At 43.2% G+C, this 17,358-nt stretch overlaps 2 protein-coding genes across 2 annotated transcripts in view; both read left to right on the top strand.

Annotated features, from left to right (window-relative positions):
• LOC138974098 (uncharacterized) overlaps positions 1-7,338 on the top strand; it is a 9,555-nt gene extending 2,217 nt beyond the window's left edge. The window contains exons 3-6 of the mRNA XM_070346784.1: positions 1-3,897; positions 5,735-5,979; positions 6,447-6,769; positions 7,125-7,338. The exon at positions 1-3,897 is cut by the window's left edge and continues 412 nt beyond it. Of these exons, the coding sequence (XP_070202885.1) occupies positions 1-3,897; positions 5,735-5,979; positions 6,447-6,769; positions 7,125-7,143 (4,484 nt within the window). The 3' untranslated portion in view covers positions 7,144-7,338. The remainder of the gene's footprint in view (positions 3,898-5,734; positions 5,980-6,446; positions 6,770-7,124) is intronic.
• Positions 7,339-8,472: 1,134 nt separating this feature from the next.
• Positions 8,473-16,639, top strand: LOC138974795 (uncharacterized). The gene is made up of 8 exons (XM_070347524.1): positions 8,473-8,617; positions 10,470-11,387; positions 11,753-11,884; positions 12,323-12,419; positions 14,868-14,969; positions 15,729-15,827; positions 16,164-16,182; positions 16,618-16,639. The coding sequence occupies exons 2-8, from the start codon at positions 10,491-10,493 to the stop codon at positions 16,637-16,639; spliced, it is 1,368 nt and encodes a 455-aa protein (XP_070203625.1). The 5' UTR covers positions 8,473-8,617; positions 10,470-10,490.
• Positions 16,640-17,358: the final 719 nt, after the last annotated feature.

Below are 17,358 nucleotides of genomic sequence, written 5' to 3'. Positions count from 1 at the left end.
TCTCTGTGGCTGTCGGTGACCTGGACAAGTTGTCGTTCCTGACGAGACTCTCGCTGTCGCTGTCTCCGGATGTGATTCCAGATTTCCTCGCTCAGGTGGCGGTCCGCTTCCCGGACATTGACCTACTTGACTTGCTTGTCCGGGTGGGGCTTGGTCTTCCCCGTGCCTCGCTGGGTGGATTCATCACCAAGATCGGAGCCAGCTTGCCCGATGTCGACCTGAGGGCTTTTCTCTTGCGCCTGGCAGCCAAGCTTCCCTTGCCCGACCTGCCCGAGTTCCTCGCCTCCATCTCTCTCCCAGACTTCTCCCTGCCCGATTTCATCCTGGATCTCGCGCTTTCTCTGAAGCCTGCATCCATCCCAGACTTCCTTCTGAGTCTATCAGCAAAATTCCCAGATCTGAATCTGCCTAACCTGCTGTTGTCAATCTCTCTCAAACTTCCCCGTGTGAACCTTCCTTCTTTTCTCGCTGGTGTTTCTGCCAAGTTTCCCACGGTCAATTTTCCGGATTTCCTGCTGTCGCTGGTTTTGAAGTTCCCGTCAGCAGAACTGCCGCAACTGTTGCTGGATTTGTCGCTGAAGCTTCCTGACCTCAATCTACCCGACCTCCTAGTATCCATCGCCCTAGAGCTGCCCAAAGCAGATTTGCCAGAGTTCCTCGCTGCTCTCAGGCTCAAGTTTCCGGACCTAGATTTCCAAAGTTTTGTGCTGAATCTAGCTTTGAAGCTTCCCCTGTCCAAACTTCCAAAAGTACTGTTCCAGCTGTCTTTGGGCCTGCCAGACTTTGACTTTCCGAGTCTGCTGACCTCACTGTCCTTGAACATCCCCCGAATTGACCTTCCCTCGTTCCTTTCTGACATCTCAATCCAGTTTCCCGATTTTGACCTTCCTGGTTTTCTGGGAACTTTCGCACTAAAGCTACCTTCAGCAGAACTTCCTCAGTTCTTGTTTGACCTTTCTCTAACCTTCCCCGACCTTGACCTGTCTGATCTCCTTCTTTCCATTTCTCTGGGACTGCCAGAGGTTGACAGACCTTCCTTCATAGCTGAAATCTCTCAGAAGTTTCCAGATTTTGATTTACCAGACTTTCTGTTGTCGCTAATACTGCGTTTTCCGGTTGCGGACCTCCCCCAGTTTCTGCTTGATCTGACCCTGAAACTCCCCGACCTTGACTTTCCCGATCTACTGACCTCAATCGGGATGAAACTTCCCAAGGCAGATCTTCCTTCCTTTTTCGCTGATGTGTCTGCGAAATTTCCTGAAATCAATTTCCCAGATTTCCTGCTGTCTTTCGCTTTGAGGTTCCCTTTGCGAAGGCTGCCAAAGTTGCTTGCGGATCTGTCTGTGAAGCAGCCGGACTTGGATCTGCCGGACCTCCTGGCGTCCATCGCACTGGAGCTTCCCCGTGCAGACTTGCCCGATTTTCTGTCTGCTGTCAAGTTCCAGTTTCCGGACATCAATTTTCCTGATTTTCTGCTGAACCTGGAACTCAGGCTGCCTCTTCCTGACCTTCCCGACATCCTCTTCTACCTGTCCCAAAAGCTGCCTGACCTTGACTTCCCCAGTATTCTGACCTCAGTGTCATTGAACGTCCCAAGAGCAGAGCTTCCGTCGTTCCTCTATGACATCTCCATGCAGTTTCCTGACTTTGACCTGTCTGACTTTCTCGCCACTTTCGCGCCGAAGCTGCCAACAGCTGACCTGCCCCAATTTCTGTTTGACCTTTCTCTGACCTTCCCTGACCTTGACCTGCCTGACCTACTGGGGTCTGTAACGCTCGGGCTGCCAGAGGTCGAACGGCCTTCGTTCATTGCTGATATTTCTCAGAAATTTCCAGATTTCGACTTACCAGACTTCCTAATGTCTTTGGCCCTACGTTTCCCGGTACCAGACCTCCCTCGGTTTCTTCTTGATTTGACTTTGAAATTTCCCGACTTCAGCCTCTCATATTTCCTCACATCTATTTCGTTGAAACTGCCAAAGTCAGAGCTTCCATCTTTCCTCGTCGATGTTTCTGGAAAATTTCCAGACTTTGACCTTCCAAATTTCTTGCTGAACTTTGGGCTACAGCTGCCTCCTTTGTCGCTTCCCAAACTGTTCGCAGATCTGTCGGCCAGCTTCCCAGACATTGACTTCCCTGGTCTCCTGTCTAGCATTGCATTCCAGCTGCCGTGGACAGAGGTGCCAGACTTTCTTGCTGATATAGCCTTGAAGTTCCCTGACCTTGATTTCCCCAGTTATTTCCTGTCTTTTGCTTCAGAGTTCCCCGTTCCCAACCTGCCGCAAATTCTGCTCGATCTGTCCCTGAAGCTCCCCGACCTTGATATTCCCAGCATAGTGGATTCGCTGTCTGTTCAGATGCCTGAAGTGGAGCTGCCTTCCTTTTTGGAGGACCTGACGTTCAAGTTTCCCGACCTGAGTCTGCCTGATCTGCTTCTGGATGTTTCTCTGAAGCTGCCTAAAGCTGAGCTGAAGCCGTTCCTGTGGGACATTTCCCTGCACTTCCCCGACCTGGACCTGCCCAGTCTCTTTATGTCCATCGCGCTCAAGCTGCCCAAAGCCAGGATTCCTCAGTTCGTGAAGAACATAAAGTCCGAGTTTCCTGACATTGACGTGGATGACTTGGTGGTTAGCATCAAAACTCGCTTCCCGCAGCTAGACATCCAGTTTCCGCCAGCTGTCAAAACAACAACGCCTGAGCTGGCTAAAGAACCGGAACAACCAGTCCAGGAACCAGAACCTGTCCCACAACCTGCACCAGAACCAGTGAAGGAACCAGAACCAGCCAAGGAGCCAGAGCCTGTACCAGAACCAGAACCAGTCCAGGAACCAGAACCAGTTCCAGAGCCTGAGCAAGAAACAGTTAAGGAGCCAGAGCCTGCCTCACGGCCTGTCCCAGAACAAGAACCAGTCCAGAAAAAAGAGCCAGTGCCAGAACCAGAACAAGTTGAGGAACCAAAACCAGATGAGAAAGCAGAACCGGTTCAGGAGCTAGAGCCTGTGCCAAAACCAGAAACAGTTCAGGAGCCAGAGCCTATGCCTCAACCAGAACCACTACTGGAACCAGAGCCTGTTACAGAACCAGAACCAGCACAGGAGACAGAAGCTGTACCAGAACCCGAAACAGTTCAGAAGCCAAAGCCAGTTCAGAAACCAGAGCCTACACCAGCGCCGCAACCAGAACCAGTCCAGGAACAAGAGCCTGTTGCAGAACCAGAACCAGTACAGGAGCCAGAGCCTGTGCCAGAACCAGAACCAGTTCAGGAGCCAGAGCCTGTGCCCCAACCAGAACCAGTTCAGGAGCCAGAGCCTGTGCCAGAACCAGAACCAGTTCAGGAGCCAGAGCCTGTGCCCCAACCAAAACCAGGTCAGGAGCCAGAGCTTATGCCAGAACCAGAACCAGTTCAAGAGCCAGAGCCTGTGCCCCAACCAGAACCAGTTCAGGAGCCAGAGCCTGTGCCAGAACAAGAACCAGTTCAGGAGCAAAAGCCTGTGCCCCAACCAGAACCAGTTCAGGAGCCAGAGCCTGTGCCCCAACCAGAACCCGTTCAGGAACCAAAGCCTGTGCCAGAACCAGAACCAGTGCAAGAGCCAGAGCCTGTGCCAGAACAAGAACCAGTCCAGGAGCCAGAGCCTGTTGCAGAACCAGAACCAGTACAAAAACCGAAGCCAGTTCAGAAACCAGAACCAGTCCAGGAGCAAGAGCCTGTTGTAGAACCAGAACCAGTACAGAAGCAAAAACCTGTACCAGAACCAGAACCCGTTCAGGAGCCAGAACCTGTACCAGAACCAGAACCAGTCCAGAAGCCAGAGCCCGTACCAGAACCAATCCAGGAACTAGAGCCTGTCGATGTTCAAGTCAAGGAGAAAGAGAAGCAACAAAAATCCAAGACAAAAGGTAAGGTTCCTCAAAATGTAAATAAAATGGATTTTTTGTTTGTGAACACTTATACTGAAGGCAGGAATGCACGATAGCACCGCAAAAGCACAAAACAAAAACAAAACCTCTTTATTGTATAGCCTGACGCAAACAAAAGATAAGATACGATCATTCTTTAAACTCGAGGGTAGTAAGGAGCAAAGCTAGTAGCGCTGCAGAGAGTGGTCAATACACTAGCTCTATATATAACAGTATTAGAACATAACTGTAGAGTGGTCAATACACTAGCTCTATATAACAGTATTAGAACATAACTGCAGAGAGTGGTCAATACACTAGCTCTATATAACAGTATTAGAACATAACTGCAGAGTGGTCAATTACACTAGCTCTATATATAACAGTATTAGAACATAACTGCAGAGTGGTCAATTACACTAGCTCTATATAACAGTATTAGAACATAACTGCAGAGAGTGGTCAATTACACTAGCTCTATATAACAGTATTAGAACATAACTGCAGAGTGGTCAATTACACTAGCTCTATATAACAGTATTAGAACATAACTGCAGAGTGGTCAATTACACTAGCTCTATATAACAGTATTAGAACATAACTGCAGAGTGGTCAATTACACTAGCTCTATATAACAGTATTAGAACATAACTGCAGAGTGGTCAATTACACTAGCTCTATATAACAGTATTAGAACATAACTGCAGAGTGGTCAATTACACTAGCTCTATATATAACAGTATTAGAACATAACCTACAAGAAAATATTAAGATGGTTTCAGCAGATGAAATTATAAATAGATTAGTAATAATATTTTTTATTAGCTATGTACACGGCGCCATGGATGATAACGTCAGGACTCACAAGCTTACATACTACAGCTAACTTTTATCTTTTCTATTTTGTTATTTTAATGTAAAGTATTGAGTGTTATCTGTTCCACTGTCTTACTTATTATGTGTGCCGAGCAAAAAGAAACATTTCTGTGTCTCCCCAAAGTATTGTATTGTATTGTATTGTATTGTATTGTATTGTATTGTATTGTATTGTATTGTATTGTATTGTATTGTATTGTATTGTATTGTATTGTATTGTATTGTATTGTATTGTATTGTATTGTATTGTATTGTATTGTATTGTATTGTATTGTATTGTATTGTATTGTATTGTATTGTATCCGTTGCGTTGTATAGTATTGCTATACGTTTCATTGCACTGTAATCTTTGTTGATTCCATTCTATTGTATTGCATTACATCGCATTTCCTTATAGTTATACGCTGGCGCGATTTTGGAGGAACACTGACTGTCTCGATCCGCGTAAAAGGTCATATTTTGGTGAAAAGTACCAATAACATTTATGTATCGATCGATTTGAGTTCATTTTCCTTTTACTTTTTAAGATTGAACGCACACAAACATGCACTATTTTGTAGTCTCGGCTATCCGCCTACAAATGAGTTTTTGTTGGACTCTGACGTCACGTGGCTCAAAGAAGAAAATTCTAATGTTCAATCAATACATAGTATCTATATTGCAATGTATCGATTGAACACTGGATTTCCCTTCTTTGAGTCATGTGACACCAGAGGCCGACAAAACTTCGTATTTAGGCGGCCAGCCGCGAATAACAAAATAGTGCATGTTTGTGTGCGTTCAATCATAAAAACTAAAAGGGATTCTAACCAGAATCGATCGATACATAAATGTTATGTGCATATTTTTTACCAAAATAGGACATTTTACAAAGATCTCGACTGTCTGTCTCTATCTATGTCAAATGTCATATTTTGGTCAAAAATACAAACTAACGTATATTGTATGTTTTCAACCACAGACGTGTGTCAGTGTGAAGCAAGAGGCGACCCTCACTACACAACGTTCGACGGGGCGCGTTATAACCTGAGGGCGGAGTGCAGCTACCTGATGGCCGCCTCTGCCGCCCCGGGCTGTGCCTTCAGCGTCCATGTCAAGAACCAGAGGGACCCCACATCACGCTACAAGAACAGGGCCTTCACCCGCTTCCTTGACGTCACTGTCGCTGGTGACGTCATCCGCTTGGACCAGGGCAGGGATGTTTATGTAAGTGGGGTTGGGGTGGGGATGGTGGTGTATGTGTGAGGGAGGGGTTGTGGGGGGAGGGGGAGTGTGTGTGCGTGTGTGGGTGTGTGGTTGTGTGTGTGGGGTGTGTGTGTGGTTGTGTGTGTGTGTGTGTGGGGGGGTGTATGTGGTTGCGTGTGTGTGTATGTGCGTGTGGTCACAAAGTCGTGTCATCAGTGTACTATGTTGGACCACTTTAGCTTCCTGGTCTGGCTTCTTTAGTTCCTCGACTAATCCAAACCTATACTGATGTTTTAAAATGGCCACACAAGCTAGAATGTATTTAATTAGACTAATTACGCTGATGAATTATACAACTATAAGTGGAAGAAATAACACATTTAACAGAGACATTATAAAACGTCCTTCCTTGTAAGCGATGTTTCTTACAAGCGAGGTTTTAATAAGTGTGTTCGACTTTACACAGATATCACCGTGCTATTTTCCAGATTAACGGCAAAGCTACAGCAGTTCCCGCCAACACCGCAAACTATGACGTCACCGAGTCAGAAGACTTCGTCGTCGTGACGACCAAGTGTGGTGTGAGGGTGGAGTTCACCGGTGAGAAGGTGGCCAGAGTTATCGCCCCTGGAACCCTGTACGCCTCCTCTCTCAGCGGTCTGTGCGGTGACTGTAATGGCCGACGTCGCAACGATCTCCTGGTGCAAGGGAAGCCACTCAAAACGTTCAGCAGCAGGCGTACTGGGTTGCAGGCCTTTGCTCGCCAGTTCCTTGTACCGGATCTGACTGGCGTCAACAACAATGACCCCGAGTAAGTGACCGAGCCTTTTTTTTCCTTTTTTTCTGTTCACTTTTACGTGAGTGATCCAGCCTTTCTTCTTTTCTTTCTTCTTTTATCTTGTTTCTGTTCATTTTACATTAGTCATTTTGTCAGTTTTAACGTAGACAGGGAATCGAGTTAACATAGACTGGGAATCGAGTTAACTTAAGAGAGAGAGAGAGAGAGAGAGAGAGAGAGAGAGAGAGAGAGAGAGAGAGAGAGAGAGAGAGAGAGAGAGAGAGAGAGAGACAGAGACAGAGAGAGAGAGAGAGAGAGAGAGAGAGAGAGATGTGGAAGTAAGCGGCTTACCAAACTTGTAACCATTCGTCTGTTAAATGCATTTCAGATGTACGCCATCACAGTGACTGCGGAGAGTGAAATAAAACGCTGAAGGAACAAGACGTCTACACACGTCAGAGGCGTCATTGCTGATGACGACATAATTATATTCGGCATTCGTCTGATGACGTTGGACACACTATCATCGGTATTGCAGTTGTTTGCAGAAATCGAACGATTGTGTCAAATGACCTGATAAAGTACTTATTGCATATAGAAAACGGTGTGTGTGTGTGTGTGTGTGTGTGTGTGTGTGTGTGTTTGTGTGTGTGACAGTGTGTGTGTGTGTGTGTGTTTGTGTGTGTGTGTGTCAGTGTGTGTTTGTGTGTGTTTGTGTGTGTGAGAGAGTGTGTGTGTGTGTGTGAGAGAGACTGTCAGTGTGTGTGTGTGGGGGGTGTGTGTGTGTGTCTGTGTGTGTGTCTGTGTGTGTGTTAGTGAGAGAGAGGGAGTGTGAGTGTGTGTTTGTCAGTGTGTGTGTGTGGTGTGTGTGTGTGTGTGTGTGTGTGTGTGTGTGCGTGTGTGTGTGGTAATTAACCGATTAACCGACTGACGTTTATTGCTCTCTCTATCTAGCATATAGCATAATACATTCATAAATGAACTCACAAACACGTTCAAATATAGTCACAAGCAAATGCACATCGCGGACACACGCACACACGGTGCGCACACTACTGTAACCGACACACACACACACACACACCGCACACACACTGTGACACTGACACAACACACACACACACACACACACGTGACACTGACACCACACACACACGTGACACTGACACCACACACACGTGACACTGACACCACACACACACGTGACAAAAATACTACACGCACGCGCACAACCCCATGTGCACACTGTCAGGAATGAAATACTCAAAATAGTTCTAGACAGTCAGAAGTTAATACTATTTCTTTCATACGCGGCGTTCGTCTTTCTCCCACACTTCATTCCAAACAATACGAGAACAAAATAGGCTATAGCTTAACTGTTTATATTTGTTTGTTTGTTTGTTTGTTTGCTTAACGCCCAGTCCACCACGAAGGAACTGTTTATATGATTAACTGAACGTGACTGACTCAGTCACACACACACAAACACACACACACACACACACATACACACACACACACACACACACACACACACAACCCCACATATCCATGCACAAAACCGTATACACAACCACACAGACTGACATCATTTGGACTGCCAAAGGGAGAGAGAGAGAGAGGTAAGAGAGAGAGAGAGAGGGAGACCGAGCACCGTGCGAAGGGAAACTACTCCTGTGTCAAGGAAAAACACCATTCAGCCTTACTTCCCCTGTGCGACAGCTTGAGTGAAAGAAGCTCAGTGGTGTGTGTGTACCGTTTGGTCGTCTTGTTTTATTGACAGATTGGTCGACATGACTTTGACATCGATCTTCTCTCAACGCTCACGAGAGATTGGCGGAGAAAGCAGTGCTTCTTGTATGCTTGGAACGATGTAGTGGGGTAAGGTCCACGTGAATCTGGTTTCGAGAGCAATCACGTACTTACTTCCTTAGTCCTAAAAACATTGACCGATTGAGATAAAGATCTGGCTGATAAGAATCAAAGTGTGTAAGCCGGAGTATTGTTTCGGTCTTTTGCTTGAGGTAAATCATGCAGGTCGTGTATTGATCATGGTCGTGCAGCTGGTAGCTTTTCGACGGTTTATTACAGTTGTGTATTTATAACAATAATACTACTTGCGAGTTAACTGCATGTAATCACTGATTTGGGCGGGGGCTGGCTGTAAAAGAGCAAGTATTTTCGCTTTAAAATGCCCTTTGTTTCGTTACGCATGAATCATCTTGGCATACGTATGTACTCCACATAGCCCTGTGGAAGTGGCAGTTATAACATACTGACAGAAGAGTGCACGTACATTTTGAGATTCATTCAGTACCTGCGACGACAAAGCTCACACAATTAAGGCTATATATTATCATTTATATGGATGCGTATTATCCTTTCTTTCTTCATTGTAAGGCCAAAAAAAAAATAGGTCTGTTTACGGTAACATAGGCCAAAAAAATAGGGTCGGTAGGTCGGGATTTTTTTTTTTTTTTTTTTTTTTTTTCTCCAAAAAACCATATTTTTACGTTATTTTGCCCAAAAAACAAGATTTTTTTTTTTTTCCCCAAATGCCAAAAAAAAGTCTAGGGTCGCGCGAAAAAACTAGGGTCGGTCGGGTTACCGTAAACAGACCTATTTTTTTTTTTTGGCCTAATCAACAATGAAAATCAATGCAGTTGGTGTTTGCGGGACACGGAACACAAGGGACAGAACAAAACTCGTATCCAATGATTAAGCTTTGCTGTGTTACGATACACAGTAGTCAGTTATGGGGCTTGTAATATAGTCTAGAGTTTGTAAAGTTTGTTTTGGTATGAGTTTGTAAAATCTGTTTCTGTAACTTGTGTTCTTTTTGTTGTTGTATATTGTGCTCGTGGATTTTTGCTTTAGGCCAAAAAAAAAATTGTCTGTTTCTGGTCACCCGACCGACCCTAAATTTCGGCGCCGACCCTAAACTTTTTTTTTCCAAACTCAAACATTTTTTATTTTTTTTGGTGGTAAAGGACAGGGTGAGAAAATGAACAACAAAAACGTGTGAAAACGAAAGTCCGCTGACGATTTGTAAATGTGTTGAGAGTGTCTTGTCTCTATGTATAGTGAATCCAGTCTCTTTGTGCGATTTTTAAAGTTAGTTTTATTGGTCTACATTTGGGGGTAAAAAAAAAAAAAAAACGACCTACCGACCCTATTTTTTTTAGCCATGTTACCAGAAACAGACAAATTTGTTTGTTTGGCCTTAACACTTTGTGTGTCTGTAAATTCTCTTGCTTGCATGTTTTCTTTTTCTTTCTTTCACTTTCATTGATCTGTCCTGAAGGGCGTAGTGGCCTAGTGGATAAGACATCGGCCTCCTAATCGGAAGGTCATGAGTTCAAATCCCGGCCGCTACTGCCTGGTGGGTTAAGGGTGGAGATTTTTCCGATCTCCCATGCCAACTTATGTGCAGACCTGCAAGGCTTTATCCCCCTTTGTGTGTACACGCAAGCACACAGAAAAGATCGTGTAATGCATGTCAGAGTTCGGTAGGTTATAGAAACACGAAAATGCCTAGCATGCTTCCCCTTAAAACCAGCGTATGGTTGCCTAAATCAGTGAATGGCGGGGTAAAAACGGTCATACACGTAAAACCCCACTTGTGCAAAAACATGAGTGAACGTGGGAGTTTCAGCTCATGAACGAAGAAGAAGAGAATTCATCTGTCTACAAATTTCTCATGTGAACTGCACATTTGTTGTTGTTTTTCCAGGCTCCAACCGCTAGCAGAGCGATGGCAGCAGGGCGCGGTGAACGGTACACTCTGATGGTGGTGGCGTCAGTTTTGTCGGCTCTACCCGCCTTGGTGCAAGGAGCCCCGCCCTACACCTCACGCCACCCTCGCAGGGAGCCGCCGTGTAACCATGACACCCATGCCACCCTCTGCTGGGCTGTGCAACTCAAACAGCCGTTACACTTCAACCTGTCGCCGGTCAAACATTCCCCTCAGCAGTCTGTGATCAAAGAACCTGATTTACCGATTGCTGAGAGCACTGGGGACAGCTCTGTTCCATCTGCGACTAAAGTGTCAAAGCTTACACTTCTTACAAACATGAACAGTACCGTTGGTAACTTGGTAACCAACCTGTCACAGCCAGTTCCTTCTGTCGATTCAGAACAATCAAGGCTTAAACAATCACGTCTTTCTGAGCAAGGTTCTGTCAGTTTTAACCAAAGCAGTTCACAATCTCTTTTACTATTTTCTAGCTATGATGATACAGGAAATTTTGGGAAAGAAAATAAATCGTTATTAAATGCTTTGTTGCGAGCAAAACTAGTATCTCCAGACACAGATGTGGCGCAAACAGCTGGAGAGAAATCCAACCGTCTTTCTGACCAGAGCGATATCACAGATTTCTCCCACCATGAAGATACCGATAGCAGTAGAGACTCCTCTCGGCAGCAGAAAGCGTATGTCTACCGTCAGCTGGCGCTGTTGTTAGCGGCAGAGGTTGAGCTGAGCCTGCTGGGAAAAGTCGGGGAACTGTACGACCATTTTGTGTTGTGTCACGAGAGTGACGGTGATGAGAAGAGGAGCCAAGGATGGAGCCCTACGAGCTCCAAAGCTTTCCAGCATTACCACAAAGCTCACACGGAGCTGAAAAACACGGATGAAGCCACCTTTGAAGGGGTAAGCCCATAGTACACTTGCATAGCTGTATGTTACAATCAGCCACAGTGGTATCAAGACTAGCGAATTTGATCTCTAAATAGACTTTTCCGGAAATAACTCTGTAGTGGCTTTAATGTGCTGTGGGAGATGAGGAGGTGAGATGTAAACAGGCCAATAGCGACCCAATCAACAATAAGCTCCAGTTTACATATTTTTGTAAGAAAAATCATTATATTAAGTGAACATGATCAAATTGCAGTGTCAGCTAGATGTCTGATTGTTATTAACGGATAGCTGAAGACAAGAGCCAATTTTTTTCATGCACATTCACAGATTTTTCACAGATGTATTTTTTACACATTTTATTTGATTCCTCTTTGCAGATCAAAGAGCGTGTGGAGGCGTCGCTTCACGGTCACCATGACGTTGCCTGGTTCAACATGGAAGCCGTTCATCACCGCCAGAAACGATCCCTGACTTTTAACGACCCCGCCCTCATTAAGCAGTGGCATTTTGTGAGTATGGCAAACTGATTAACTTACTGACTTGAAGGGAGGGGGGCAGCGGTTAGCATCAAGCAAATGGTATAGCAAACAAAAAGGGGCGAACTATAGATGTATAATTGAATGAGAAAAAGATGATGGATTGAAAAATGAGGATTTTAAATGATAAATAAAATGATGAAAAGCACAAGGGCTGTTTACAATGTGGCAGTAACTGAAACTTGTTTTTTTAAGACACAATTTTAAATCATTTTGATGTTCTGGTTATTTTCATTTTGACTCCATTCTCTTTTTTGACTTTGTAATTTTTTATATTTTTTTTATATAGATTTTAGGGAATTTGAAAAGGGGAGGGGGGGGAGTTCACTGCAGGTATTTTTGTTTCTTCTCAAAAGAAACTGAGTTTCATTTCTGTTTTCTCTCTGACGTGACCATTGTTGACCCACACAGGTGAACACAGTGGAGCTGCACATGGATATCAATGTCACCGGAGTGTGGGAGAGAGGATTCACCGGAACAGGAGTCACCGTGGCTGTGGTCGATGACGGTGAGTTGTTCTTGACTGTGTCTTAAGCACTGATGTGAAAATAATGGATAGCGCACAGCCAATGGAACAGCGTAACCAGAGTGCCGCCATCTTACTGCACCGTACCACACTGACAAATAGGTCAAAGGGAAATAATCGTAGTTTCGAGAGTTGACAGCAGTCTTCTTTTGCTGTATCGAACGGTGTCCCAAGATGGCGGATCCGGTGGCGTCAATGTTTTGATAGCCAAGAAGGAGGGACGCGCTGTCCATCTATTTTTAGATCAGTGGTCTCAAGGCAGTCTTTAATTGAGCAAGAAGTTGACTTTGCAAAGTTTGTTCCCAAAAATTCATGCGGCGAGCTTAGTGAAGTTGACGTTCTGAAGTCGACTTGGTCCAATTATTATCAGGTTTAAAGGTGGTCGTCTACATTTTTGCTTTTTAAAAATAATTTTATGGTTAGATTCTGCTAAAAAGTTATGTCAAATAATGAATGAACCATGGGGGGAAAATGTATAAAAAAAAAATATTTAAGAACAGTTTTTATTTTTGAGAACTGTTAGTAACACTTCCAATGTTTTGATTTCCATGTGCAGAGAGCATGTGCTTTGACTATACATATCGACCAATCAAATTCATATCACTTTGCTGACAGCCACACCCACACAATCACAGCAACAGTTTGACACTGGGTATTGGAGCGCTGTCCACAATTTTTTTTTTTAAACTCACGAAATACATGGTATTCGAGAGGAGTTTTGCCCTCGGCATTTGCCAAATAAGGATGCCCTACTACGTTGAACTACTATAGTGAATTTTCAATCGGCTACCCTGGCTTCGTCCTTCCTGATCGAAGGGGGGTGTATTTTTTATATTTGTAGGGAATAGACTCAGTATTTCAATGGTCAAATGCCGATTTCTGTATAAAAATGTAGACAAGGACCTTTAAGAGCAGTTTGCCCATAAAGGTGAGATAATGAGTGGAAGAGGTGCGCAAACATTTTCAGTGAAGTGTTCACCTTACATGGTGTGTTGGTCATAGCTGCCAACCCTCCCGGATTTTCCAGGAATCTCCCAAATTGTACAACTTCTCCCTGCTCATATTCAAGACTAAACGGTCCCCCTGGTCCCCCTGGCTGCTGGATTTTGACTTCAGAAGGTTGGCAGCTATGGTTGGTAAATATTAGACACTGTATTAACATACAGTATATATATTCTTGCAATTTCAAAACTCGACAATGATGCAATGTCACACGCTTTCCTTCTTTGCCACTACTAAAGCAAACGTGTGCAAGATTGTATGTTACACGCTTTGGAGCATGGCAAAAACGAATTCAAAATCGAAATCGTCCCTCCAAAAGCCCCAAAATGCACACGCGACTTTTATTTCTCCTGCTGTTATCGTTTCTTTTCTTTACAAATTCTTCAAGGCTGAGAATACTGAAAACGGCATCCCAGACGACAGTACTGTTTCCATACGCGAATTTAGCTGCCCTTGGAAAGTGGCTCACTCAGGAGACATGTTAGTCTGAAACTAGAAGGACAGAGTTCTGAACATAGATGACAAAGATTCCGGAATGAACAAACATTTCGCGGATGCAGACACAGAAAGACGTCATGAAGAATGCGATGCTTCAAAAGATACAGACTGTGACGATGACTGTGACGTCATTCACATATACCGAGACGTCATTCACAGTTGTTCGGTCACTTCCGTCAAAAAGTAGATCTCTCCACAATGGCTGCTCCTGTGTTTAGGTTTGTCAAGCTTGAATACACAACACGTGTTTGTTCTCTCCTCTGTTGAAGCTGTGACACATAAATGCTATTCCGACTTGGTCGTGTGACAGAGTTTTCTTCCACACTCGATTGGCTGATGTCTAGCTCAGCCTGACGGCTTCGTTAGACAATCAACGTAATCTCGTGTGGAAGAAAACGTCTGTCAGTGTCACACGACCAAGTCGGAATAGCAGGTATTGTTAGTCACAAATACGCATTTGTCTGTTGTTGATGTTTATTGGTTTTTGGCTCACGTAAGTGTAGCCTATGCGATCGTAACTTTGTCTGTCTGTGCGTGCGTGCGTGCGTGTGTATGTCTGTGGTAGAAACTCTAACATTTGAAGACGTCACATTACATTGACGTCACATTATGACGTAAGAGGGTTAGACGTCACGCGAAGGAAGTACTGAAAGTCTCGGTCATTATTATTTTGAGCGGGCCGAGACTAGTTGGCTACATGCAGACAGACAGATCTAGATCTAGTGTCTCGCTTTCTTGCACAGTTTCACCTATGCTCTTTCTGTGTGTGTGTGTGTGTGTGTGTGTGTGTGTGTGTGTGTGTGTGTGTGTGTGTGTGTGTGTGTGTGTGACGGAGTGATTGAGTTTGTGTTACTGTTTGTCGATTTCTTACGTGAGCCTTGATGGCTTCGCCTCTTTTTTAAGTGGAGTTGACTGTTATCTACTGTACAGGTTTGGAGCGGAAGAACCCAGAAATTCACAACAACTACAACTTTCTGGGCAGCTGGGACCTGAACGATAACGACCCTGACCCCTCGCCCCATGCTGCCAAAGGTAGGTTGACACACAGTAAGAATTGACGTGTGTTATGCAGGAAGAGCTGTTGTTGCTGCCCTTCATGCTGCCAGGCAATGGCAGATTCAGAATCAACGTCAACGACAGAAGTAATAACGTAAAATCACATTTGACTCAAAATCAGTGACTCTATATCACATAATTCTTCAATACTTTGACCAAACAAACTTTGTACTTTAAACTTTGAACTTTATTTATTTATCGAAGGTAACAGAATAAGCAATGTATACATGCTTTTTTTCATCCGGCCCTCGCCCATTGAGGGTAACTCGATTAATAACAAGAAGAAATAGAAGTTAAGTTAATTACAATTCAATTTATATAATTAACATGTCAAAAAATTAACAAGACATTTCAAAATGCATTATGAATATCAAGCAATGATGTAATATTATCACAGAATTATTTACAACAATTAAATAATTTTTTTCTTTAAGCGGTCCAGTGGGCATGGCATACTATAAGAGAGGGTGGTGCGGTCTATTAATCAATCTCATTGCAAGCATGAATTTCCAGTCACTTTAATGCTTATAATTTGTATCAAATATCAAGTAGAATGCATTCTCTTGCTTTTTGTCATTAATACTTCAGCTTATTACGCATACAAAATATATTTTAAAAAAGAAGAAACAAAAAATTTTCTGTTTCACAAAACATTATGTATTTATATTCATGCATGTCACATCCTCTGGTTTTCATGTGATCTATTTTTAAATGCATAATAACTTTTCCTTGCAGCTTCCAATCACCATGGAACCAGATGTGCTGGTGAGATCGCTGCCGTTGCCAATAACAGCGTGTGTGGTGTGGGTGTGGCATATGGAGCAAAACTAGCAGGTAAGATTTCATTCATCAATTTTCCTGTCAAAAATGTTAGGCTGTGACTGTCACATTTTGTGTTGGGAGACTTTTAGTAAAACCAAAGTTTGATTATTGTTGGGTGGAACTTCAAAAAGAGGCTATTGTTTGTATTATTATCTAAGAGTATACACTATAAATGATACCACCACCTTCATTATCACCCCTCCCCCCCCCACTCTCTCTCTCTCTCTCTCTCTCTCTCTCTCTCTCTCTCTCTCTCTCTCTCTCTCTCTCTCTCTCTCTCTCTCTCTTTCTCTCTCTCTCTCTTTCTTTTTATCAGTATTGTAATCTGCATGTTATGTTATGCTCTAGCTTTACTTGTAAGCGAACGGTATGTTATATGTCCGTCTGTCTGTTATGTCCTAATGTTGTATTATATATATATTTATGTCTTGTATACTTGCCATTTACATATTTATTAGGCCTAAAAAAAAAAATAGGTGTGGTTACGGTAACCCGACCTACCCTATTTTTAGGGGCCGATCCTATAACTTTTTATTACATTTGTCCAAAAACAAAAACAAAAAACGATTGCAAAAAACGCAATGAAAGCGAAAGCGCCCGAGTCGCACACTTATTTCCCTGTCAAGTAGGTTTAATTTGTACACATTAGTAAAAAAAAGTAAAAAAAAAAAAAAAGTTATTGCCTACCTACCTACCCTATTTTTTTTGGCTATGTTACCGTAACCACACCTTCTTTTTTTTGTTGGCCTAAGCTTAACAGTAGCAGTCCTGCATACATATATGTAATGTGTAAATGTTTCAGGTCACCATCTGTCCTGGCTTGAACATGCAATAAGAACACCTCTACACAAACACATGTACAGTCAACCGGCTAGCTGCTTCCCTGTAAGGCATATTTTTCTATGAATTAATCGATTTTCTGCAGACAGCAGCCAGGTCTTTAGTATATGTCCAAGCAGACGGTTGATCTTAGTACAACACATCAAGGAAATATGTTTTAAAAACAGATCCAACATCTAACCTTCCAAAGTTCATAATCAATCACTGGAACCCTTTATTTATGACTTAAGGCAATGTGCGGCAGTAAAATTACCAAACTAAAACTTGCAGAATACAGTCAAGGAATAACTTGGTTTCTGGGTAGTTATTGTAACTTATTAAAATGAATGAAAACATTGTGGATGGATATTGACTGCTGTTGCGATGAAAACTGGCATTTACAGCGTCATATGGGATTTTTAGAAAACGGCTTTACAGCAACATCATACATCAGAAATTCATAATATTTGGCACAAGGATACACATGAATTATCTACAATCATATAGAATGTGTTTGTTTGTTTTTTAAACAACTACAGTTGAATTTAAATTAATTATTGTAATGAATATGCAGTGAGAAATTCGTTCATTCTTATGACAAAAGATATTAAAATTCAACTGTAGTCTGTTGTAAAAAAATCATTCTATATGATTCTAGATATGATACATGTGCATCTTTGTGCCAAATATTAGGAATTTCTGATGTATGATGTCGCTGTTAAAC

The sequence above is a fragment of the Littorina saxatilis genome, linkage group LG8, assembly GCF_037325665.1.
Source record: "Littorina saxatilis isolate snail1 linkage group LG8, US_GU_Lsax_2.0, whole genome shotgun sequence".
NCBI lineage: Eukaryota > Metazoa > Mollusca > Gastropoda > Littorinimorpha > Littorinidae > Littorina > Littorina saxatilis.
The sequence above is the reverse complement of the archived record's forward strand: the minus strand, read 5'-3'. Positions and strand labels throughout refer to the sequence as shown.

Coding starts and splice junctions, on each gene's coding strand:
- LOC138974795 (XM_070347524.1), top strand. CDS start 10,491: ATGGCAGCAGGGCGCGGTGAACGGTACACTCTGATGGTGGTGGCGTCA. Junction 11,388..11,752: donor ATGAAGCCACCTTTGAAGGG/GTAAGCCCATAG, acceptor TCCTCTTTGCAG/ATCAAAGAGCGTGTGGAGGC. Junction 11,885..12,322: donor TCATTAAGCAGTGGCATTTT/GTGAGTATGGCA, acceptor TGACCCACACAG/GTGAACACAGTGGAGCTGCA.